At 35.0% G+C, this 26,480-nt stretch overlaps 1 protein-coding gene across 4 annotated transcripts in view; it reads right to left on the reverse strand.

The window, feature by feature from the left end:
• LOC143229960 (uncharacterized) overlaps positions 1-22,306 on the reverse strand; it is a 164,875-nt gene extending 142,569 nt beyond the window's left edge. The window contains exons 1-2 of one of the 4 annotated variants that reach the window (XM_076462851.1): positions 22,171-22,306; positions 12,795-13,182 (exon numbers count right to left, since the gene is read on the reverse strand). In XM_076462851.1, coding sequence (XP_076318966.1) covers positions 12,795-13,132 — 338 coding nt within the window. In that variant the 5' untranslated portion in view covers positions 13,133-13,182; positions 22,171-22,306. Of the gene's footprint in view, positions 1-12,794; positions 13,183-16,480; positions 16,586-21,975 lie in introns of those variants that run through there. The other 3 variants (XM_076462850.1, XM_076462849.1, XM_076462852.1) reach the window with 3 other exon arrangements.
• Between the last annotated feature and the right edge of the window lie 4,174 nt (positions 22,307-26,480).

Consider the following 26,480-nt stretch of genomic DNA (forward strand, 5'->3'; position numbering starts at 1 on the left):
GCTGTACTAGTTAACTGGAAGACAAACATCTTACTATCAGTAGGAAATGATAAACTTTCTTCCTATTTCTCTGCTGTACTAGTTGACTGGAAGACAAACATCTTACTATCAGTAGAAAATGATAAACTTTCTTCCTATTTCTCTGCTGTACTAGTTAACTGGAAGACAAACATCTTACTATCAGTAGAAAATGATAAACTTTCTTCCTATTTCTCTGCTGTACTAGTTAACTGGAAGACAAACATCTTACTATCAGTAGAAAATGATAAACTTTCTTCCCATTTCTCTGCTGTACTAGTTAACTGGAAGACAAACATCTTACTATATGTAGAAAATGATAAACTTTCTTCCCATTTATCTGCTGTACTAGTTATCTGGAAGACAAACATCTTACTATCAGTAGGAAATGATAAACTTTCTTCCTATTTCTCTGCTGTACTAGTTGACTGGAAGACAAACATCTTACTATCAGTAGAAAATGATAAACTTTCTTCCCATTTCTCTGCTGTACTAGTTAACTGGAAGACAAACATCTCACTATCAGTAGAAAATGATAAACTTTCTTCCCATTTCTCTGCTGTACTAGTTAACTGGAAGACAAACATCTTACTATCAGTAGGAAATGATAAACATTCTTCCTATTTCTCTGCTGTACTAGTTGACTGGAAGACAAACATCTTACTATCAGTAGGAAATGATAAACTTTCTTCCCATTTCTCTGCTGTACTAGTTAACTGGAAAACAAACATCTCACTATCAGTAGAAAATGATAAACTTTCTTCCTATTTCTCTGCTGTACTAGTTAACTGGAAGACAAACATCTTACTATCAGTAGAAAATGATAAACTTTCTTCCTATTTCTCTCGTACTAGTTAACTGGAAGAGAAACATCTTACTATCAGTAGGAAATGATAAACTTTCTTCCTATTTCTCTGCTGTACTAGTGAACTGGAAGACAAACATCTTACTATCAGTAGAAAATGATAAACTTTCTTCCTATTTCTCTGCTGTACTAGTTAACTGGAAAACAAACATCTTACTATCAGTAGGAAATGATAAACTTTCTTCCTATTTCTCTGCTGTACTAGTTAACTGGAAGACAAACATCTTACTATCAGTAGAAAATGATAAACTTTCTTCCTATTTCTCTGCTGTACTAGTTAACTGGAAGACAAACATCTTACTATCAGTAGGAAATGATAAACTTTCTTCCTATTTCTCTGCTGTACTAGTTAACTGGAAGACAAACATCTTACTATCAGTAGGAAATGATAAACTTTCTTCCTATTTCTCTGCTGTACTAGTTAACTGGAAGACAAACATCTCACTATCAGTAGGAAATGATAAACTTTCTTTCTATTTCTCTGCTGTACTAGTTAACTGGAAGACAAACATCTTACTATCAGTAGAAAATGATAAACTTTCTTCCCATTTCTCTGCTGTACTAGTTAACTGGAAGACAAACATCTCACTATCAGTAGAAAATGATAAACTTTCTTCCTATTTCTCTGCTGTACTAGTTAACTGGAAGACAAACATCTTACTATCAGTAGGAAATGATAAACTTTCTTCCTATTTCTCTGCTGTACTAGTGAACTGGAAGACAAACATCTCACTATCAGTAGAAAATGATAAAATTTCTTCCCATTTCTCTGCTGTACTAGTTAACTGGAAGACAAACATCTCATTATCAGTAGAAAATGATAAACTTTCTTCCCATTTCTCTGCTATACTAGTTAACTAGAAGACAAACATCTTACTATCAGTAGGAAATGATAAACTTTCTTCCTATTTCTCTGCTGTACTAGTTAACTGGAAGACAAACATCTTACTATCAGTAGAAAATGATAAACTTTCTTCCTATTTCTCTGCTGTACTAGTTAACTGGAAGACAAACATCTTACTATCAGTAGAAAATGATAAACTTTCTTCCTATTTCTCTGCTGTACTAGTTAACTGGAAGACAAACATCTTACTATCAGTAGAAAATGATAAACTTTCTTCCCATTTCTCTGCTGTACTAGTTAACTGGAAGACAAACATCTTACTATCAGTAGGAAATGATAAACTTTCTTCCCATTTCTCTGCTGTACTAGTTAACTGGAAGACAAACATCTTACTATCAGTAGGAAATGATAAACTTTCTTCCCATTTCTCTGCTGTACTAGTTAACTGGAAGACAAACATCTTACTATTAGTAGAAAATGATAAACTTTCTTCCTATTTCTCTGCTGTACTAGTTAACTGGAAGACAAACATTTTATTATCAGTAGGAAATGATAAACTTTCTTCCTATTTCTCTGCTGTACTAGTTAACTGGAAGACAAACATCTCATTATCAGTAGAAAATGATAAACTATCTTCCCATTTATCTGCTGTACTAGTTATCTGGAAGAGAAACATCTTACTATCAGTAGGAAATGATAAACTTTCTTCCTATTTCTCTGCTGTACTAGTTGACTGGAAGACAAACATCTTACTATCAGTAGAAAATGATAAACTTTCTTCCTATTTCTCTGCTGTACTAGTTAACTGGAAGACAAACATCTTACGATCAGTAGAAAATGATAAACTTTCTTCCTATTTCTCTGCTGTACTAGTTAACTGGAAGACAAACATCTTACTATCAGTAGAAAATGATAAACTTTCTTCCCATTTCTCTGCTGTACTAGTTAACTGGAAGACAAACATCTTACTATATGTAGAAAATGATAAACTTTCTTCCCATTTATCTGCTGTACTAGTTATCTGGAAGACAAACATCTTACTATCAGTAGGAAATGATAAACTTTCTTCCTATTTCTCTGCTGTACTAGTTGACTGGAAGACAAACATCTTACGATCAGTAGAAAATGATAAACTTTCTTCCTATTTCTCTGCTGTACTAGTTAACTGGAAGACAAACATCTTACTATCAGTAGGAAATGATAAACTTTCTTCCCATTTCTCTGCTGTACTAGTTAACTGGAAGACAAACATCTTACTATTAGTAGAAAATGATAAACTTTCTTCCTATTTCTCTGCTGTACTAGTTAACTGGAAGACAAACATCTTATTATCAGTAGGAAATGATAAACTTTCTTCCCATTTCTCTGCTGTACTAGTTAACTGGAAGACAAACATCTTACTATCAGTAGGAAATGATAAACTTTCTTCCTATTTCTCTGCTGTACTAGTTAACTGGAAGACAAACATCTTACTATCAGTAGGAAATGATAAACTTTCTTCCCATTTCTCTGCTGTACTAGTTAACTGGAAAACAAACATCTCACTATCAGTAGAAAATGATAAACTTTCTTCCCATTTCTCTGCTGTACTAGATAACTGGAAGACAAACATCTTATTATCAGTAGAAATGATAAACTTTCTTCCTATTTCTCTGCTGTACTAGTTAACTGGAAGACAAACATCTTACTATCAGTAGAAAATGATAAACTTTCTTCCTATTTCTCTGCTGTACTAGTTAACTGGAAGACAAACATCTTACTATCAGTAGGAAATGATAAACTTTCTTCCTATTTCTCTGCTGTACTAGTTAACTGGAAGACAAACATCTTACTATCAGTAGAAAATGATAAACTTTCTTCCTATTTCTCTGCTGTACTAGTTAACTGGAAGACAAACATCTTACTATCAGTAGAAAATGATAAACTTTCTTCCTATTTCTCTGCTGTACTAGTTAACTGGAAGACAAACATCTTACGATCAGTAGAAAATGATAAACTTTCTTCCTATTTCTCTGCTGTACTAGTTAACTGGAAGACAAACATCTTATTATCAGTAGAAAATGATAAACTTTCTTCCCATTTCTCTGCTGTACTAGTTAACTGGAAGACAAACATCTTACTATCAGTAGGAAATGATAAACATTCTTTCTATTTCTCTGCTGTACTAGTTGACTGGAAGACAAACATCTTACTATCAGTAGGAAATGATAAACTTTCTTCCCATTTCTCTGCTGTACTAGTTAACTGGAAGACAAACATCTCACTATCAGTAGAAAATGATAAACTTTCTTCCCATTTCTCTGCTGTACTAGTTAACTGGAAAACAAACATCTTATTATCAGTAGGAAATGATAAACTTTCTTCCTATTTCTCTGCTGTACTAGTTAACTGGAAGACAAACATCTTACTATCAGTAGAAAATGATAAACTTTCTTCCTATTTCTCTCATGTACTAGTTAACTGGAAGACAAACATCTTACTATCAGTAGGAAATGATAAACTTTCTTCCTATTTCTCTGCTGTACTAGTTAACTGGAAGACAAACATCTTACTATCAGTAGAAAATGATAAACTTTCTTCCTATTTCTCTGCTGTACTAGTTAACTGGAAGACAAACATCTTACTATCAGTAGAAAATGATAAACTTTCTTCCTATTTCTCTGCTGTACTAGTTAACTGGAAGACAAACATCTTACGATCAGTAGAAAATGATAAACTTTCTTCCTATTTCTCTGCTGTACTAGTTAACTGGAAGACAAACATCTTATTATCAGTAGAAAATGATAAACTTTCTTCCCATTTCTCTGCTGTACTAGTTAACTGGAAGACAAACATCTTACTATCAGTAGGAAATGATAAACTTTCTTCCTATTTCTCTGCTGTACTAGTTAACTGGAAGACAAACATCTTACTATCAGTAGAAAATGATAAACTTTCTTCCTATTTCTCTGCTGTACTAGTTAACTGGAAGACAAACATCTTACTATCAGTAGGAAATGATAAACTTTCTTCCTATTTCTCTGCTGTACTAGTTACCTGGAAGAGAAACATCTTACTATCAGTAGGAAATGATAAACTTTCTTTCTATTTCTCTGCTGTACTAGTTAACTGGAAGACAAACATCTCACTATCAGTAGAAAATGATAAACTTTCTTCCCATTTCTCTGCTGTACTAGTTAACTGGAAGACAAACATCTTACTATCAGTAGGAAATGATAAACTTTCTTCCTATTTCTCTGCTGTACTAGTTAACTGGAAGACAAACATCTTACTATCAGTAGAAAATGATAAACTTTCTTCCTATTTCTCTCATGTACTAGTTAACTGGAAGACAAACATCTTACTATCAGTAGGAAATGATAAACTTTCTTCCTATTTCTCTGCTGTACTAGTGAACTGGAAGACAAACATCTTACTATCAGTAGAAAATGATAAACTTTCTTCCTATTTCTCTGCTGTACTAGTTAACTGGAAGACAAACATCTTACTATCAGTAGAAAATGATAAACTTTCTTCCCATTTCTCTGCTGTACTAGTTAACTGGAAGACAAACATCTTACTATTAGTAGAAAATGATAAACTTTCTTCCTATTTCTCTGCTGTACTAGTTAACTGGAAGACAAACATTTTATTATCAGTAGGAAATGATAAACTTTCTTCCTATTTCTCTGCTGTACTAGTTAACTGGAAGACAAACATCTCATTATCAGTAGAAAATGATAAACTTTCTTCCCATTTATCTGCTGTACTAGTTAACTGGAAGACAAACATCTTACTATCAGTAGGAAATGATAAACTTTCTTCCTATTTCTCTGCTGTACTAGTTGACTGGAAGACAAACATCTTACTATCAGTAGAAAATGATAAACTTTCTTCCTATTTCTCTGCTGTACTAGTTAACTGGAAGACAAACATCTTACTATCAGTAGAAAATGATAAACTTTCTTCCTATTTCTCTGCTGTACTAGTTAACTGGAAGACAAACATCTTACTATCAGTAGAAAATGATAAACTTTCTTCCCATTTCTCTGCTGTACTAGTTAACTGGAAGACAAACATCTTACTATATGTAGAAAATGATAAACTTTCTTCCCATTTATCTGCTGTACTAGTTATCTGGAAGACAAACATCTTACTATCAGTAGGAAATGATAAACTTTCTTCCTATTTCTCTGCTGTACTAGTTAACTGGAAGACAAACATCTTACTATCAGTAGGAAATGATAAACTTTCTTCCTATTTCTCTGCTGTACTAGTTAACTGGAAGACAAACATCTTACTATCAGTAGAAAATGATAAACTTTCTTCCTATTTCTCTGCTGTACTAGTTAACTGGAAGACAAACATCTTACTATCAGTAGAAAATGATAAACTTTCTTCCTATTTCTCTGCTGTACTAGTTAACTGGAAGACAAACATCTTACTATCAGTAGGAAATGATAAACTTTCTTCCTATTTCTCTGCTGTACTAGTTAACTGGAAGACAAACATCTTACTATCAGTAGGAAATGATAAACTTTCTTCCTATTTCTCTGCTGTACTAGTTAACTGGAAGACAAACATCTTATTATCAGTAGAAAATGATAAACTTTCTTCCCATTTCTCTGCTGTACTAGTTAACTGGAAGACAAACATCTTACTATCAGTAGGAAATGATAAACTTTCTTCCTATTTCTCTGCTGTACTAGTTAACTGGAAGACAAACATCTTACTATCAGTAGAAAATGATAAACTTTCTTCCTATTTCTCTGCTGTACTAGTTAACTGGAAGACAAACATCTTACTATCAGTAGAAAATGATAAACTTTCTTCCCATTTCTCTGCTGTACTAGTTAACTGGAAGACAAACATCTCACTATCAGTAGAGAATGATAAACTTTCTTCCCATTTCTCTGCTGTACTAGTTAACTGGAAGACAAACATCTCACTATCAGTAGAAAATGATAAACTTTCTTCCCATTTCTCTGCTGTACTAGTTAACTGGAAGACAAACATCTTACTATCAGTAGGAAATGATAAACTTTCTTCCTATTTCTCTGCTGTACTAGTTAACTGGAAGACAAACATCTTACTATCAGTAGGAAATGATAAACTTTCTTCCCATTTCTCTGCTGTACTAGTTAACTGGAAGACAAACATCTTACTATCAGTAGAAAATGATAAACTTTCTTCCCATTTCTCTGCTGTACTAGTTAACTGGAAGACAAACATCTTACTATCAGTAGGAAATGATAAACTTTCTTCCTATTTCTCTGCTGTACTAGTTAACTGGAAGACAAACATCTTACTATCAGTAGAAAATGATAAACTTTCTTCCCATTTCTCTGCTGTACTAGTTAACTGGAAGACAAACATCTTACTATCAGTAGGAAATGATAAACTTTCTTCCTATTTCTCTGCTGTACTAGTTAACTGGAAGACAAACATCTTACTATCAGTAGAAAATGATAAACTTTCTTCCTATTTCTCTGCTGTACTAGTTAACTGGAAGACAAACATCTTACTATCAGTAGAAAATGATAAACTTTCTTCCTATTTCTCTGCTGTACTAGTTAACTGGAAGACAAACATCTTACTATCAGTAGAAAATGATAAACTTTCTTCCCATTTCTCTGCTGTACTAGTTAACTGGAAGACAAACATCTTACTATAGTAGAAAATGATAAACTTTCTTCCCATTTCTCTGCTGTACTAGTTAACTGGAAGACAAACATCTTACTATCAGTAGGAAATGATAAACTTTCTTCCCATTTCTCTGCTGTACTAGTTAACTGGAAGACAAACATCTTACTATCAGTAGAAAATGATAAACTTTCTTCCCATTTCTCTGCTGTACTAGTTAACTGGAAGACAAACATCTTACTATCAGTAGAAAATGATAAACTTTCTTCCTATTTCTCTGCTGTACTAGTTAACTGGAAGACAAACATCTTACGATCAGTAGAAAATGATAAACTTTCTTCCTATTTCTCTGCTGTACTAGTTAACTGGAAGACAAACATCTTACTATCAGTAGGAAATGATAAACTTTCTTCCCATTTCTCTGCTGTACTAGTTAACTGGAAGACAAACATCTTACTATCAGTAGAAAATGATAAACTTTCTTCCTATTTCTCTGCTGTACTAGTTAACTGGAAGACAAACATCTTACTATCAGTAGGAAATGATAAACTTTCTTCCTATTTCTCTGCTGTACTAGTTAACTGGAAGACAAACATCTTACTATCAGTAGGAAATGATAAACTTTCTTCCTATTTCTCTGCTGTACTAGTTAACTGGAAGACAAACATCTCACTATCAGTAGAAAATGATAAACTTTCTTCCCATTTCTCTGCTGTACTAGTTAACTGGAAGACAAACATCTTACTATCAGTAGGAAATGATAAACTTTCTTCCTATTTCTCTGCTGTACTAGTTGACTGGAAGACAAACATCTTACTATCAGTAGAAAATGATAAACTTTCTTCCTATTTCTCTGCTGTACTAGTTAACTGGAAGACAAACATCTTACTATCAGTAGAAAATGATAAACTTTCTTCCCATTTCTCTGCTGTACTAGTTAACTGGAAGACAAACATCTTACTATCAGTAGAAAATGATAAACTTTCTTCCTATTTCTCTGCTGTACTAGTTAACTGGAAGACAAACATCTCACTATCAGTAGAAAATGATAAACTTTCTTCCCATTTCTCTGCTGTACTAGTTAACTGGAAGACAAACATCTTACTATCAGTAGGAAATGATAAACTTTCTTCCTATTTCTCTGCTGTACTAGTTAACTGGAAGACAAACATCTTACTATCAGTAGAAAATGATAAACTTTCTTCCTATTTCTCTGCTGTACTAGTTAACTGGAAGACAAACATCTTACTATCAGTAGGAAATGATAAACTTTCTTCCTATTTCTCTGCTGTACTAGTTAACTGGAAGACAAACATCTCACTATCAGTAGAAAATGATAAACTTTCTTCCCATTTCTCTGCTGTACTAGTTAACTGGAAGACAAACATCTTACTATCAGTAGGAAATGATAAACTTTCTTCCCATTTCTCTGCTGTACTAGTTGACTGGAAGACAAACATCTTACTATCAGTAGGAAATGATAAACTTTCTTCCTATTTCTCTGCTGTACTAGTTAACTGGAAGACAAACATCTTACTATCAGTAGAAAATGATAAACTTTCTTCCTATTTCTCTGCTGTACTAGTTAACTGGAAGACAAACATCTTACTATCAGTAGGAAATGATAAACTTTCTTCCTATTTCTCTGCTGTACTAGTTAACTGGAAGACAAACATCTTACTATCAGTAGAAAATGATAAACTTTCTTCCCATTTCTCTGCTGTACTAGTTAACTGGAAGACAAACATCTTACTATCAGTAGGAAATGATAAACTTTCTTCCTATTTCTCTGCTGTACTAGTTAACTGGAAGACAAACATCTTACTATCAGTAGGAAATGATAAACTTTCTTCCCATTTCTCTGCTGTACTAGTTAACTGGAAGACAAACATCTTACTATCAGTAAGAAATGACAAACTTTCTTCCTATTTCTCTGCTGTACTAGTGAACTGGAAGACAAACATCTCAGTATCAGTAGAAAATGATAAACTTTCTTCCCATTTCTCTGCTGTACTAGTTAACTGGAAGACAAACATCTTACTATCAGTAGGAAATGATAAACTTTCTTCCCATTTCTCTGCTGTACTAGTTAACTGGAAGACAAACATCTTACTATCAGTAGGAAATGATAAACTTTCTTCCTATTTCTCTGCTGTACTAGTTAACTGGAAGACAAACATCTTACTATCAGTACGAAATGATAAACTTTCTTCCTATTTCTCTGCTGTACTAGTTAACTGGAAGACAAACATCTCATTATCAGTAGAAAATGATAAACTTTCTTCCCATTTCTCTGCTGTACTAGTTAACTGGAAGACAAACATGTTACTATCAGTAGGAAATGATAAACTTTCTTCCTGTTTCTCTGCTGTACTAGTTAACTGGAAGACAAACATCTCACTATCAGTAGAAAATGATAAACTTTCTTCGCATTTCTCTGCTGTACTAGTTAACTGGAAGACAAACATCTTACTATCAGTAGGAAATGATAAACTTTCTTCCCATTTCTCTGCTGTACTAGTTAACTGGAAGACAAACATCTTACTATCAGTAGGAAATGATAAACTTTCTTCCTATTTCTCATTTCATTCTCGTGAGTAATGAACTTTAGTGTTAGTGCTGTAAGTGGTTCATTTAATTATTCATATAAGTTACTTTTTCTGGTTAAACTGTTTGTTATCAAGTTGATATTTTTATTTGAAATGATACATCCCATGTTTTTATTTTAGAGATTAAATAATTAAAACAGTAATGCGTTTTTTCTGTATTTTTTCGCTGTTTGAATTTATATTGTTAATTTATATTTTAGTGGTTAACCGATATTTCCGAATTGTTAATTTTTATAGTTGAGACACATTTCCAAATTGTTAATTTTTATAGTTAAGACATATTTCCAAATTGTTAATTTTTATAGTTGAGACATATTTCCAAATTGTTAATTTTTATAGTTAAGACATATTTCCGAATTGTTAATTTTTATAGTTGAGACATATTTTCAAATTGTTAATTTTTATAGTTAAGACATATTTCCAAATTGTTAATTTTTATAATTGAGACATATTTCCGAATTGTTAATTTTTATAGTTGAGACATATTTCCAAATTGTTAATTTTTATAGTTAAGACATATTTCCAAATTGTTAATTTTTATAGTTGAGACATATTTCCAAATTGTTAATTTTTATAGTTAAGACATATTTCCGAATTGTTAATTATTATAGTTGAGACATATTTTCAAATTGTTAATTTTTATAGTTAAGACATATTTCCAAATTGTTAATTTTTATAGTTGAGACATATTTCCGAATTGTTAATTTTTATAGTTGAGACATATTTCCAAATTGTTAATTTTTATAGTTAAGACATAGTTCTGAATTGTTAATTTTTATAGTTGAGACATATTTCCAAATAGTTAATTTTTATAGTTAAGACATATTTCCAAATTGTTAATTTTTATAGTTAAGACATATTTCCAAATTGTTAATTTTTATGTTAATGGTTAAAGCGATATATTCGAGTTGTTATTTTTATGTGAGTAATTTAATTTTTATTAATCTTCTGTTGGTTGTTTACAGTAGTGAGTTTTATTTTTTAATAATTATCTGTTGGTGAAATGTAACATTTCAGGCTTAGCTCCTGAAACCTTTAGTCACTTTTTACTTAGCTACTCCTCTCTAGACATTTGTTCACGTGTCTTATTCACGGATATACTGTCGGTAAAATTCCCAGAACGAACAAAAAAATGTTGCGGAAAAACTTCCGGGGAAGGTGTGAGATGTTCATTTTCTCTTTCCTGTGTACGTTTACCAGTTGTTAGTAGCTCTACCATGAGAACTTGAAGAAAATGTGGAAGTGTAAGAGACGATAAGCTGTCTGAAAATAAATTATCTCTCTGAGCTTGAAAGTTTAAATTACCAAAGCTGTATACGAGACAGAATATTAAGTCGTATTCAATAGTGTTATTTTTAAATTTATAAAAAATCTCTTTACCTACTTTATAAGGACAATACAGTTCTAACGTGGTAGCACGTGCTAATCCAAATGCATTCAATAGTTTTGTTACGATTTTAGCCTCTCAGTTTCTCACTATTAAGCTCCGTAACGTTAAAAAACAAACGCAGTTGATATAATACTACAGAAACACACCCTAACGATTGTGGCCAGGTGGTTAAGGCACTCGAATCGTAATCTGAGGGTCGCGGGTTCGAATCCCCGTCGCACAAAACATGCTCGCTCTTTCAGCCGTGGAGGTGTTATAATGTTACGATCATCCCCACTATTCGTTGGTAAAAGAGTAGCCCAAGAGTTGGCAGTGGGTGGTGATGACTAGTTGCCTTCCCTCTAGTCTTACACTGCAAAATTAGGGACGGCTAGCGCAGATAGCCCTCGAGTAGCTTTGCGCGAAATTCAAAACAAACAAACAATACATCGTCAAAAATCTGAATTAACAGAAGCGTAGTTTAGTAATTAAACATGTTCTTATGTACATGTTAGTCATGTAAAAAGTTATATGTATGTTTATATGTAGATGCTGGTCATGACAGCATTTGGATATATTTGCATGTTGATGCTGTTTATGGCAACAGTTAAATGTGTTTTTACGTAGATGCTGGTCATGGCAACAGATAAAAATATTTCTATGTAGATGCTGTTTATGGCAACAGTTAAATGTGTTTTTACGTAGATGCTGGTCATGGCAACAGATAAAAATATTTCTATGTAGATGCTGGTCATGGCAACAGATAAAAATAGTTCTATGTAGATGTTGGTCATGGCAACAGATAAAAATATTTCTATGTAGATGTTGGTCATGGCAACAGATAAAAATATTTCTATGTAGATGCTGGTCATGGCAACAGATAAAAATATTTCTATGTAGATGTTGGTCATGGCAACAGATAAAAATATTTCTATGTAGATGCTGGACATGGCAACAGATAAAATATTTCTATGTAGATGCTGGACATGGCAACAGATAAAATATTTCTATGTAGATGTTGGTCATGGCAACAGATAAAATATTTCTATGTAGATGCTGGTCATGGCAACAGATAAAATATTTCTATGTAGATGTTGGTCATGGCAACAGATAAAAATATTTCTATGTAGATGTTGGTCATGGCAACAGATAAAAATATTTCTATGTAGATGTTGGTCATAGCAACATCTTTGTATCTAGATGCTGGTCGTGGAAACGGTTAAATATGTTTGTGTATAAATGCTGGTTATGACAACAGTTAAATATGTTTGTTTGTAGATGCTGTTCGCAGCAACACTTATATTATTCTGTTTGCATAGCAACATTAAAAGTGACTTTAGAAAAACCATACGTGACAATAAAATACAGTATATAACAATTTTAACAGTAAAAATACATAACGAAATGTGACTTTTGTGAGGGTACATTCAAAGCAGAATTACAATAATGTTTAATTGGTCAGCATACCTTTTGAGGGCGCCACTTTTATAGGTTCTACCATATCCTGTTCCAGCTGTACTCCAGCTCCCAGATGTTGTTTGGCTACCCGCAGACCCTGGTCGTGATGAAACAGACTGCCTGTCTATGGTGTTAACACCTTTCCATTCCTGAGATGGTGTATGGCTACCTGCAGACCCTGGTCGTGACGAAACAGACTGTCTGTCTATGGTGTTAACTCCTTGCCACTCCTGAGATGGTGTGTGACCACCAGAGGATCCAGTTCCCTTTTCAGTGGTGGGAAACATGGCGGAGATGGAATTGTTTGAAGTGTGTCTTCCTGGGTGGACCTGAGGTCCTGGAGTCATCAGGGTAGCTGGATGACTACAGATGAGCCTTCAGTAGTCTTAGTTTAGACCTGGAAACAGAAACATTTGTATCAACAATAACTTCAACCTTTTAGAAACGATCTTTTCTTTCTTCCTTTGGCTGAAGTAGAAATTTAGAAGAAACAATATGATTCTATGCTCTACACAGTTATAACTTATGAAAGGATTCTACTCTCAGGACATTGTTGGTGACAGTTTGTAAAAAATAAAAAAATCCTTTTATAAATTCCATGAAAGGTCATTCACATTTTATGGAAATAAAATATTGATTAACTTGGACGTACATGTTTACCTAAATATTGATTAACTTGGACGTACATGTTTACCTAAAGTTGTGTTTTTACCAGTGATAGTGTTCTTCCATCCAGCAGTGCTTCCATTAGATCGGGATATGGATAACGGTCATACCAAAGTTCTCCATTTGGGATATGGATAACGGTCATACCAAAGTTCTCCATTTGGGATATGGATAACGGTCATACCAAAGTTCTCCATTTGGGATATGGATAACGGTCATACCAAAGTTCTCCATTTGGGATATAGATAACGGTCATACCAAAGTTCTCCATTTGGGATATGGATAACGGTCATACCAAAGTTCTCCATTTGGGATATGGATAACGGTTATACCAAAGTTCTCCATTCGGGATATGAATAACGGTCATACCAAAGTTCTCCATTCGGGATATGGATAGTGGTCATACCAAGGTTCTCCATTCGGGATATGGATAACGGTCATACCAAAGTTCTCCAAAGTGACGGTCAATCCCACTATTCGTTGGTAAAAGAGTAGCCCAAGAGTTGACGGTGGGTGGTGATGACTAGCTACCTTCCCTCTAGTCTTACACTGCTAAATTAGGGACGGCTAGCGCAGATAGCCCTCGAGTAGCTTTGTGCGAAATTCAATACAAACAAACAAACATTTTTACTTCAAGTGTGTTTCTTGTCATCCAGAAGTGATACTTAATATGTTGTATTTAGACTGCAAACATAAACTCCAATGTTTATATAGAATATATCAAACACTTTTGCAGCCCATGAAATCACCGTGCACTATTTAACAATTACCTCATCAGAAGCGTTTCCATTTGTTCCGAAATTTCGAGCATTTGTATAATTGTCTGGTGTCCAGATTACACCCTCATCTGGATGCGGATTGTCCGTATCTTGTGGTAGAACAGGCAAACGCCAAGCAACATGTCCGCATATTCGTGTAGCGTAGGAAGGACAGAGGCTAACACAGTTTACAGTTACTCTGCACAAATTATTGCATAATTATGTATGAAAGGGCGCTGGCCCGACATGGCTAGATGGGTTAAGGCACTCGACTCGTAATCCGAGGGTCGCGGTTTCGAACCCCCGTCGCACCAAACATGCTCGCTCTTTTAGCCGTGGGGTCGTTATAATGATACGGTCAATCCCACTATTTGTTGGTAAAAGAGTAGCCCAACAGTTGGCGGTGGGTGGTGATAACTAGCTGCTTTTCCTCTAGTCTTACACTGCAACATTAGGACGGCTAGCACAGATGGCCCTCGTGTAGCTTTGCGCGAAATTCAAAAACAAACAATAATTATGTATGAAAGGGCGCTGCAAATACACTTTCTTCGTCTGCCTGACTCCGACCTGTTTTTCCACAGTAGCTGTGTTTTAGTTTGTTTAAACTCCCTCACTGTTCAGTTTTGGGAAAAATAAATATGTAATGATAAGTGCTTAAGGATGCTCATAAGCAATGGTTAAAGCAGAACTGTTTATTCATTTTAACCATTTATTGCCTTGTTCTAAGTTTGCCGACATAATGAAGTCTAGTACCTGCAAAACTTTATTAAAGTCTGGTAAGAGTTAGAAGAAGTAATTATTTAAGTAAATTAACCTTCCAAAAAGCCCAAAGGTCTGTCAAGATCACTTCCAATGTATTACCAGAGACCATACGAGGGCTGTTCAAAAAATACGCGGACTGTTTGAATTGCGCGGCTCCAGTTGGTTCCAGGGAAATCCGTTTGGTGTCGCTAGGTTCGCACAGATCAGCTGATTACGACGCCATTTTCCGATTGCAGATATCTTCATTTGTGTATTAGCTACGCTAAGTGAAGTGCGATTTTTTCGTTTGGCGGATTTCAGAATGAATGACCTGAAGGAGCAACGACTTGCTGTGAAATTTTGTGTTAAACTTGGAAAATCTGCGACTAAAACTTTTGCTATGCTTAACACGGCTATGAAGCGTACGGCATGTTTCAAGTGGCATGAACGTTTTAAGGATGGTCGACAGTCCATTGAAGATGATGAGCGTCCTGGACGTCCTTCCACGTCAACTGACGACCCCACGTCGACAAAATCAACATCCTGGTGCGGGCAAATCGACGTCCGACTGTCAGGGAACTTGCTGAAGAGTGTGGGATATCAGTTGGATCTTGTTACGAGATTTTCACCGAAAAATTGAAGATGCACCGCGTTGCTGCGAAATTCAGCCCTCAGAACTCGTGAGTTTTTGGCCAAACACTCGATCACTGTTCTTCCCCACCCCCCCTACTCACCTGACCTTGCTCCTTGCGATTTTTTCTTGTTACCCAAACTCAAAAGACCCTTGAAAGGAAGAAGATTTGAGACGATTCCCGAGATTAAGGCAAATGCGACGAAGGAGCTGGAGGACATTACAAAGAAGCGTACCAGGACTGTTTCAACAAGTGGAAACACCGTTGGGATAAGTGTGTGCGTTAGGGAGGAGAGTACTTTGAAGGGGTCCCAGACCTGTAACTTCTAAATAAAGTACATTTTGTTTTATGATGTCAGTCCGCGTATTTTTTTTAACAGACCTCGTATACATAAATTGAATATTCCCATGGCAAGACAGGAAGTACTAATGATGAACCAAGGCTCTTCGTCCCATCTTTGATAAAGAACCAAGGGTTTTCGTTCCATCTTTGATAAAGAACCAAGGGTTTTCGTTCCATCTTTGATAAAGAACCAAGGGTTTTCGTTCCATCTTTGATAAAAAACCAAGGGTTTTCGTTGTTTCATCTTTGATAAAGAACCAAGGGTTTTCGTTCCATCTCTGATAAAGAAACAAGGGTCTTCGTTCCATCTCTGATAAAGAAACGAGGGTCTTCGTTCCATCTCTGATAAAGAAACAAGGGTTTTCGTTCCATCTCTGATAAAGAAACAAGGGTCTTCGTCCCGTAGAAGAGTTTTGTTTGTTTATTTATTGTATTTTGCGCAGAGCTACTCGAGAGTTACCTGTGATGGCTATTCCTCATTTAGAAGCGATAAACTAGAGAGAAAGAAGCCAGTTAACACCGTCCATGATAAACATTTGGGCTAACATTTACTTACCAACGAATAGCAAAATTGATCGTCACATAATAACGTCACCACGGCTGGAAGGGCAAGCATGTTCGGTGATGGAATAACAACCTGAGACCCAGAGATTGTGAGTAGAACGCCTTAACCATGGGGAAAAAAAACAATAAAAATGTTATATATGACTCGAAAATTGAAGAACAATAACTCAGTGAAGGAAAATTTTTTGTTGATTAGACTTTATTTTTTACATACTTTAACATTGAATTAATTATTTTATTTTTTTTTGTTGGTTTATTAATACTAATGTCGTTTATTGTCAAGAGGTATTTGTAAGAGCTTAAGTTTCACATGCCATAATTTTCATTCTTTCTGAGAGGAAGCAGTGATGTAATACGAGTTGGTTTAAAATTTAGGTTTTTTTCGAAACTGACATTGTTATTTGGCCAGAAGGAAGTTAAACGTGACAAGATGGGCGTGGCGTTATTAGCTCGAACTTGAAAAAGAGTCAGGCTAGAGCTATTTGATAAGTCGATTATTCTGTACTGTATACTGGTCGGTTGATGATTAACTATAGTGTTAGTTAGTCAGTTGGTTCAGTACTGTTAATGTTTGGTTTCATGAAAAAATAGAAATTAGCAAGTAAAGCGGAAGTTCTGTTAGGCTTATAGGTAAACGTTAAATTCGCTATTCTCGGAGATTCTGTCCTGAGTGGCTTGACCATAAGATACGTTATGTGTGGTTTATCTATTCATGACACGATGGACAGATTGTGTCAGGCCTTTAGCAGCTCATCTTCCTGGAATTCTGGATACACTATCAGAAATTCTTCAACTCAATCTTATATCACAAACAAGGACTTAAGTCAAACGTATAACTGACTATGTGCAGTCATTTTCTTGAATGTTGATTGCTTTAATCTTGTTGAAGGTACTTGTCATCGATCAGCGCAATCAGATACTGCAGGCCCACGAGGTACCATCGGTACTGAAGTGAGCAACACTGAAAGACTCGCGTTTGATTTAAAAACACTGCGTGAACATTGGAGCTCAATTAATGAATCTAAATTAATATAAATATAATAATAATATAATATAATAAATGATATGAATCTTATGTCACAGCTGCCCACAAAACTGCAAATATTTCCCAAATGTTTTCATGATGAAAATAAAGATAATTCCTTGCCTAATTGTAAAGAAAATGAACCTTCAGACAAGACAAAGGCCCGGCATGGCCAAGCCTTTTAAGGCGTTCGACTCATAATCTGAGGGTCGCGGGTTTGCATCCGCGTCGTGCCAAACATGCTCGCCTTTTCAGCCGTTGGGGCGTTATAATGTGACGGTCAATCCCACTATTCGTTGGTAAAAGAGTAACCCAAGAGTTGGCGGTGGGTGATGATGACTTCACTCTAGTCTTACACTGCTAAATTAGGGACGGCTAGCACAGATAGCCCTCGAGTAGCTTTGTGCGAAATTCAAAAACAAACAAAGAAGACAAAATTCCAGAAAATACATTTTATATCATCATAGGTTCTGCTACTTGACCACAAGATATAAAGCAGTCATGGATATCAATCACCCGCTGGGTGGGCTCAGTACATAACCCGATGTGGCTTTGCTATAACAAAAACACACACAAACCTGACTTGTTAAAATAAATAAGTGAAATACTTAATGTAATTAATTACTGTTTTCATATATTCATAGTTTTAATAAACATGAAACTCAATGTATGAACAGTTTTTTTCTCTTTAATAATTTTACTCATTTATTTAATAAAACTTTTACTCAGAGCATTTTTTGATTTCCTTTCATGTATCGGTGTGTTCGTGTGTTAGTGTATTCGTCAATTGTACGTTGACAGAATTTATCATTGATCCGTTTAAGATATATTGCCCATTTTCATCTCAGTAGTTTGTCGAAGATTATTAATAGTAACTTAAACATACAGTTTTGGCCAAAATGTTTGCACACTGTTCTGTATCCATGTTACATGCACCAAGTAGTTACCGAGTAGTAACAGAGAAAGTAACATATGATCGGACAAATATGAGTCACTTGTTATTCTGCTCTGTATAACTTCTATTGAAAATTTGTTCCACACTCAACATCTGTTTCGTATAAAAGGTGAGTTTTTGGTAAAATTTGTTTTGAAACAAATCAACACGAGAAATGTCTCGTCACGTACGAGAAGTTACGGGACGATAAATTGTTGGAATGTCCTGAAATGATATAATGTGAAAAGAGTAGAATACCTCAACTGTACTGTATCCTAAAACATCATGCGACTAAAGGAAACGTTCCAGGAAAATCTAGGCCTGGCATGGCCTAGCGCGTTAAGGCGTGCGCTTCGTAATCTGAGGGTCGCGGGTTCGCGCCCGAGTCGCGCCAAACATGCTCGCCCTCCCACCCGTGGGGGCGTTATAATGTTACGATCAATCCCACTATTCGTTGGTAAAAGAGTAGCCCAAGAGTTGGCGGTGGGTGGTGATGACTAGCTGCCTTCCCTCTAGTCTTACACTGCTAAATTAGGGACGGCTAGCACAGATAGCCCTCGAGTATCTTTGTGCGAAATTCCAAAAAACAAACAAAAAAACAATCCAGGAAAATCTACTGATAGACGTTAAAATAGAATGACCAAGATAACCATGTTTTTATCAGGTTAACACGAAACAACTCTTACAACACATTATGACAAGATGGTATGAACACGTTCATTCCAGAACATCAAGAGAAATGGACGACCGAATCAACAATATTATTTTGTCAGAAAGGCTACATGCAAACCAATATTAAGGAGATATTAACCACTGTCACCAAGTTACTTGAGTATGAAAGCATGCCAGCGTACAGTTAGGACAATAACGACATGTCATCTTTTCTATATGTAACTATATCTAAGCTACCTTCACTACCTCTATATCCATATCTAAGCTACCTTTACTACCTCATATCTATATTTAAGCTACCTTCAGCACCTCCATATCTATATTTAAGCTACCTTCACTACCTCCATATCTATATTTAAGCTATCTTCACCACCTCCATATCTATATTTAAGCTACCTTCAGCACCTCCATATCTATATTTAAGCTACCTTCACTACCTCCATACCTATATTTAAGCTATCTTCACTACCTCCATATCTATATTTAAGCTATCTTCACTACCTCCATATCTATATTTAAGCTATCTTCACTACCTCCATATCTATATTTAAGCTACCTTCACTACCTCCATATCTATATTTAAGCTATCTTCACTACCTCCATGTCTATATTTAAGTTACCTTCACTACCTCCATATCTATATTTAAGCTACATTCAGCACCTCCATATCTATATTTAAGCTACCTTCACTACCTCCATATCTATATTTAAGCTATCTTCACTACCTCCATATCTATATTTAAGCTATCTTCACTACCTCCATACCTATATTTAAGCTACCTTCACTACCTCCATATCTATATTTAAGCTACCTTCACTACCTCCATATCTATATTTAAGCTACCTTCAGCACCTCCATATCTATATTTAAGCTATCTTCACTACCTCCATATCTATATTTAAGCTACCTTCACTACCTCCATGTCTATATTTAAGCTACCTTCACTATCTCCATATCTATATTTAAGCTACCTTCACTACCTCTATATCTATATTTAAGCTACTTTCACTACCTCCATGTCTATATTTAAGCTACCTTCATAACCTCCATGTCTATATTTAAGCTACCTTCATAACCTCCATGTCTATATTTAAGCTACCTTCACTACCTCTATATCTATATTTAAGCTACTTTCACTACCTCCATATCTATATTTAAGCTACCTTCACTACCTCCATGTCTATATTTAAGCTACCTTCATAACCTCCATGTCTATATTTAAGCTACCTTCATAACCTCCATGTCTATATTTAAGCTACCTTCACAACCTCCATGTCTATATTTAAGCTACCTTCACTACCTCCATATCTATATTTAAGCTACCTTCACTACCTCTATATCTATATTTAAGCTACTTTCACTACCTCCATGTCTATATTTAAGCTACCTTCATAACCTCCATGTCTATATTTAAGCTACTTTCACTACCTCCATGTCTATATTTAAGCTACCTACACAATATCTATATCTATATTTAAGCTACCTACACAATATCTATATCTATATTTAAGCTACCTTCACAACCCCCTTGTCTATATTTAAGCTACCTTCACTACCTCCATGTCTATATTTAAGCTACCTTCAGTACCTCCATGTCTATATTTAAGCTACCTTCAGTACCTCCACGTCTATATTTAAGCTACCTTCACTACCTCCATGTCTATATTTAAGCTACCTTCAATGCCTCTATATCTATATTTAAGCTACTTTCACTACCTCCATGTCTATATTTAAGCTACCTTCACAATCTCTATATCTATATTTAAGCTACCTTCACAACCTCCATGTCTATATTTAAGCTACCTTCACTACCTCCATGTCTATATTTAAGCTACCTTCAGTACCTCCACGTCTATATTTAAGCTATCTTTAGTATCTCCATGTCTTTATCTAAGATATCTTCAGTACCTCCACGTCAATATATAAGTTTCAGTACCTCGTGTCCATATGTAAGTTACCGTCAGTACCTCCATGTCTGTACATAAGGTACCTTCAGTACCTTCTATATTTAAGAAGTATATTTATACATATACTTATATGTATAAGTAACATATATACATCGAAGTGTATATGTAAGTTACCTTGAATACTTCCATGTCTGTGTCTGGGCTACCTTCAATACCCCCATGTTCATATCTAATCTATTTTCAATAATACCATTTCTAAATCTACCACCATGTAAATATGAACGTTACCTCTAGTACTTTCATGTTTATAGCTATCTTAAGTACCTTCATACTGTTATATCTGTTGTAAGCAGGTATATCGCTATATGTAAATTATAACCAGTATATTTACATCTATATTTATTTTCACCATATCTATATATGAGTTATATACACTTTGTTTATAATGTAAGTTTTCTTCAGTATATCAATATTTGTAACTAAAGTGTCATCAGAATGCATTTATCTTTATAATATGTTCATTTAACATCTGAAATAACTTCAGTACACGTAAATTTCAGTACATCTACACGTTAGTCAATTCACTTTTACATAGAAGTATTAACCTCTCTATTTTACTGAAAACATTTAAATTTAATAGCAGTTAATATTCAAGTTATATGAACATTTTTATCTAGTTATTTATCATAGCAAATCTTCCGAACCTGTATCGCTTTAAATGTCGGTACACGTACTGATTTAACCCTATTATCTCTACTTTTATCATCAGTTTGTGCATTAATTATCTGTAACTGTAGTTCTACTATTATGAGATTCCACGTCATTATTAAAATTAATTTTAACTTACTTATGTCATGGTTTTCTTAAGCCTATTACTAATCTCTTATTTCTATTGTTAACATTTTTATACAAACCACTTTCAGAGTCTAAGTAACTAAAGCTTATTCACCTCCAACACGTATAAACCAATTTCAAAGATCTTTATTGGTGGTATAATTTTCCATGGTAACAGTGCTGACAGCTAGAACAAAATTTCTCAGAAACGTTACTACTGTTCACTGACATGTTCAGTAAAGTTTAATACACACCTGTGTTCAATCCTATCCAATAAATGCACCGTACACAATTACTCCATAACTCTCACCTTGCCGCATCCTGAGCTTTCAAAGGTCTAAATTTCTTTGCGCGCTCCTCGCGTGCATCATGCTCGTGACATCACAAAGGAATGCTGGGAAGAGAGACGCATGGAAGATAGGATTTCCGAAGTAGATATGTGTTAGTTTAACAAAATATGAAGCTTTCCGTAAGCAAAAACGAATTGATTGGGGCAAAACAGACGATGTAGATGCAGATATAAAAGGAGTGAATTTCCTTCACGTATCTTCCTGTACATAAAAGTTCTAAACCTTTTCACTTAATGTTTCTGCTCTAAACTGTAGAAAGAGGCATTTTCAGTTAATATAAACACCAGAGGGTGAATGATGTTTTCACTTGAAAAGAGACATGTTTGTTTCTTTGAAGGTTTGGACGAACTATATTTACCTATTATTATTCTAGTTAGCCAGCGTGGTAAAGTCTCGTCAGTTGTATGTTCCATTAAAAAGATTCGGTTAGAACTAGATTTGATGTATGTGAACCTGCCATCTTTAACAACGCAGGCATTGTTGTGAAAACCCGATTTGGGTTGGAAATTAGAAGTTCCATGGGAAATAGTCGTTGTCATATAGGTGCGTTTGTTTAATAATATTAATTATTAAATTATTTCACGAAAACTTGTGATTAAAAACAACAAATGGTGTAGTATTTTATAAGCTTCACAATGACAAGTGACTTACTGTCTATCAGGTAATAATTTTATGATACGAGGCTGAGTTAAAACGAGTGGCATGGTTATATCTGCATTTTGTGCCACTCAAAGAAAGATATTGATTCAGCTGAAGACTACGTTGTATGTACAGTAAAGTAAGGCACAACAGTAACAGTACAGAACACCGTATTTTGTACCAGTTGAAAAACAAAGGATGATAGTCATTCAATAAAGTAATGCCTTTTGTATCAGTCGAGAAATACAGTGATACAACAAAGAATTCGTTTTGTATCACGTAATGAAGAAAGATAGCAATTTAACAAGGCACAACAATAAAATGTGAATTCATTATTAAACTTAGCTGTATTTTTCTTCCATAACACACTTTTCTGATACACTTATATGTGTTGTGTTTGAAGCTGAACCTGTAGGCTTTCATTTCTTTTATTAATCTGTTACTGTTCTAGAAAAATGTTTTAGCAGGTAAACGGAATCCAACAGACACGTTACAACTTGTTTGTTTAGCATAAACTGTCAATTATAGAGAATCGAAACCCAGATTTTTACATTGTAAATCCGTAAATTTGCCACTGACACACCGTTAAGAGAAATATAAAAAAACCAGAAATCTGAAATCAAACTGTCAAAGGAGTTTCGTAACAAATAAAACGACACTTGAAAATGCTTTATATTTATTTATCTTGTTAACTTTCTGTTATATTGTTACTAGAAATAAAACAAAACGACTTATACTTACGGAAACCAATCGTTACGAACTCTACCAGTTGCTCTTACAAGAGTCCATGATTCACAATATATAACATCCATTAATTATTCGTATGGCCTATGTAATAATAACTAAACTAGTTTTTACAGATGAACAGTGGTTGAACATTGAAAATTTCTCTGTTTTGGACGAAAAAGACCATTGTTGTTGTTTTAGATGATAATATATAATTATACTCCTATAACATTGTTGTATTCCTACAACATAGATGATAGAATTGTTGTACTCCTGATACAAAATGGTATACTATTATTAGTCATTCTACTGACGCATAGTGTGCTTTAATAGTGTGCACTAATTTTCAAATAGTCCTAAGGTTGAATAATGGTACATCTACTTACAACGCTAATACTAAAATACTGGGTTTTATTCCCTGCAATAGACACGACAAGTAACCCAATGTAGCTCTGCTCTAAAGCAAACAAAGAAAAACTTTACAAGTAAAGTTGGTAGTGCATGAAAAACACGAGGAACTTCATGCAAGTCCGTCTCTTTTTTTCAGATAATCGTGATTGGATAATTCTGTCTTGGATCAGCCAACAAATTAAATAAAACATATTTATATAAAATGCCTTCTAACAGACTTCAGTCTCTCTAAGCTAAGGAACATATTATGTTAGTGCTAACAATGATATAGGTACAGTATTTAATGATTATATTATAGATATATTTTATTTGCGTCAAAGGCAAACTTGAAAATGTAATTTGTGACGTCAAGACCCAAAGCGTTCTTTAACTCATCGCACTCTCTGTAATTAAGGGTCAATAAACCAGTAACTGCAGTTAGGCCTTTCACGGTAGCGTTTTTTGCAAGACATATATAATATAATCATCAAACAGTTAATCCACAGTATAATGTTGAATAATAAATTAAGTGTAATGCTATAATTCACATATCTAAATTTAGGTTATTATATGGCTGAAAATAACTCAGAATTGCAAGAAATATATACTCTTCAAAAAAAAAGAAACGCAAAAGGCAAAATTTGAGACATATTGTTAACAAGTTTATTCCGGGTAGTTCTGTATGACATGTGTGAAACTTTGCACATTCACTGCTGAACATCCAAAGTCTGCAAAGGCGAAGTCCATGCTTACTAGTTGAAGTGTAACGTCACTCAACGTCAATAACGAGTATGCCTCCCCGTGAGCATCAATAACTGCTTGGCATCTCCTGCCCATGGAAGCGATGAGATGATGAATCACATCCTGTGGAATGGCTGTCCATTCACATGCAAAGCTGCTGCAAGCTGAGGTAGAGTCTGCGGTTGAGGTTGTCGCCGTGGCAGACGTCGGTCCAACTCGTCCCAAAGATGTTCGATGGGGTTTAAATCTGGTGATCTGGAGGGCCAGGGAAGAACGTTGATGTTGTGGTGTCTCAAGAAGACAGTGGTGAGTCGGGCTGTGTGAGGACGGACGTTGTAATGTTGAAAAACGTCATTGACGTCACCATGATGGGTTGCACATGGGGCCTAAGAATCTCGTCGACGGTTGCGTACGGTCTGATCGGAAATCCTACGCAGCCCTGGTATGATTGAGGCAGTAGACGTCGCAGTGGTGGTCCTATCCCGAAGGTGACGTAACCGGATGTAGCGATCTTGTGCGGGCGTGGTCACACGAGGTCTACCAGATCGTGGACGGTAACAAGTTGATCCATGTTGTTGGTGACGATTCCATAGCCTTGTGATGGTGTTTGGGTGGACATTCACAGCTCTGGCAACATCTGATCGAGATTCGCCTGCTACCAAGCGCCCAATGGCGTTGTTGCATTGTGCTTCAGTCAGTCTTGGCGTGACTGTATTGCGTGTCGGTGGCTTAACACTAAGCTACGGAAACCGAGAACCCGTCACTTTATAGGGATTTTGCACATGTTGCACTTGCAGAACATGCAGATCTCTCAAACAAATTTATTGGACACGAATGCGTTGTGGCGAAAAATCCGATGTTTTTCTCTGTTTTCAAAATGCACAACTTTTATTGTCATTTTGGCCTGGCAATCAGTGCCTCAACACGTGTAACATCACATACTCTGAGCTTGTAACGTTATTACATATATTTCTCTTTAAAATAACAAAAATATCTCTTTTGCGTTTCATTTTTTGAAGAGTATTCATATACAGCATTGGAAATAATTATAGAAAGTGTGAAAAAAAATCCAAACAATATGGAATTGTTTCTTCTCAATTGTACGAATAAACTGCAGCAGAGTACGGTCACGTGGTATTAGCTTATTCTGTGGTTGGCTGTTATATAGCAGTGTTACGTCATCACAATGTCTATGAAGGTACGTGCGTGTGTTTTCTTATAGCAAGACCATATAGGGGTATCTGCTGTATCCTCCGAGGGGAATCAAACTCCTGATTTTAGCGTTGTAAATCCTTGGACCTACCGCTATGTCAGCGGGGAACATAAAAGTGCGCATAAGTAGACATACTATTCCCAGTAGTAGTGGGGTGCGTGCACTCATAGCTCCCAAGACAGAATTTTCACACAACAAAAGTGTAAATGTTATAGTGTTGGCCAGTAAGCATAGCTCCATGTAACAGATAAAGAAATAATTTATTTTTTTAATAAGAGCTGTATGGAACTATAAGAGTGTAATGGAAGCCAGTACTGTTGAAAATAAAAAAAACATTAAAGAATGAAAGGTCAGTTTCTTCAATAGTAATATTTAATAATTCAAGTTATGCTCTTTACACAATAACCAATTAGAAATCTTGACAAGGACTTAACTGTACAAACATAAGTGAATGTTGCTTTCACAACAGTAAAATACACGACATGTCATTAGTGTATGTGTAATTTCTCAAAAGCACCTGCTTAAATTTGATATCCAAATCAAATAACTGGAAAGGGTATC

This window comes from Tachypleus tridentatus, chromosome 10, assembly GCF_004210375.1.
Source record: "Tachypleus tridentatus isolate NWPU-2018 chromosome 10, ASM421037v1, whole genome shotgun sequence".
Taxonomy (NCBI): Eukaryota; Metazoa; Arthropoda; class Merostomata; order Xiphosura; family Limulidae; genus Tachypleus; species Tachypleus tridentatus.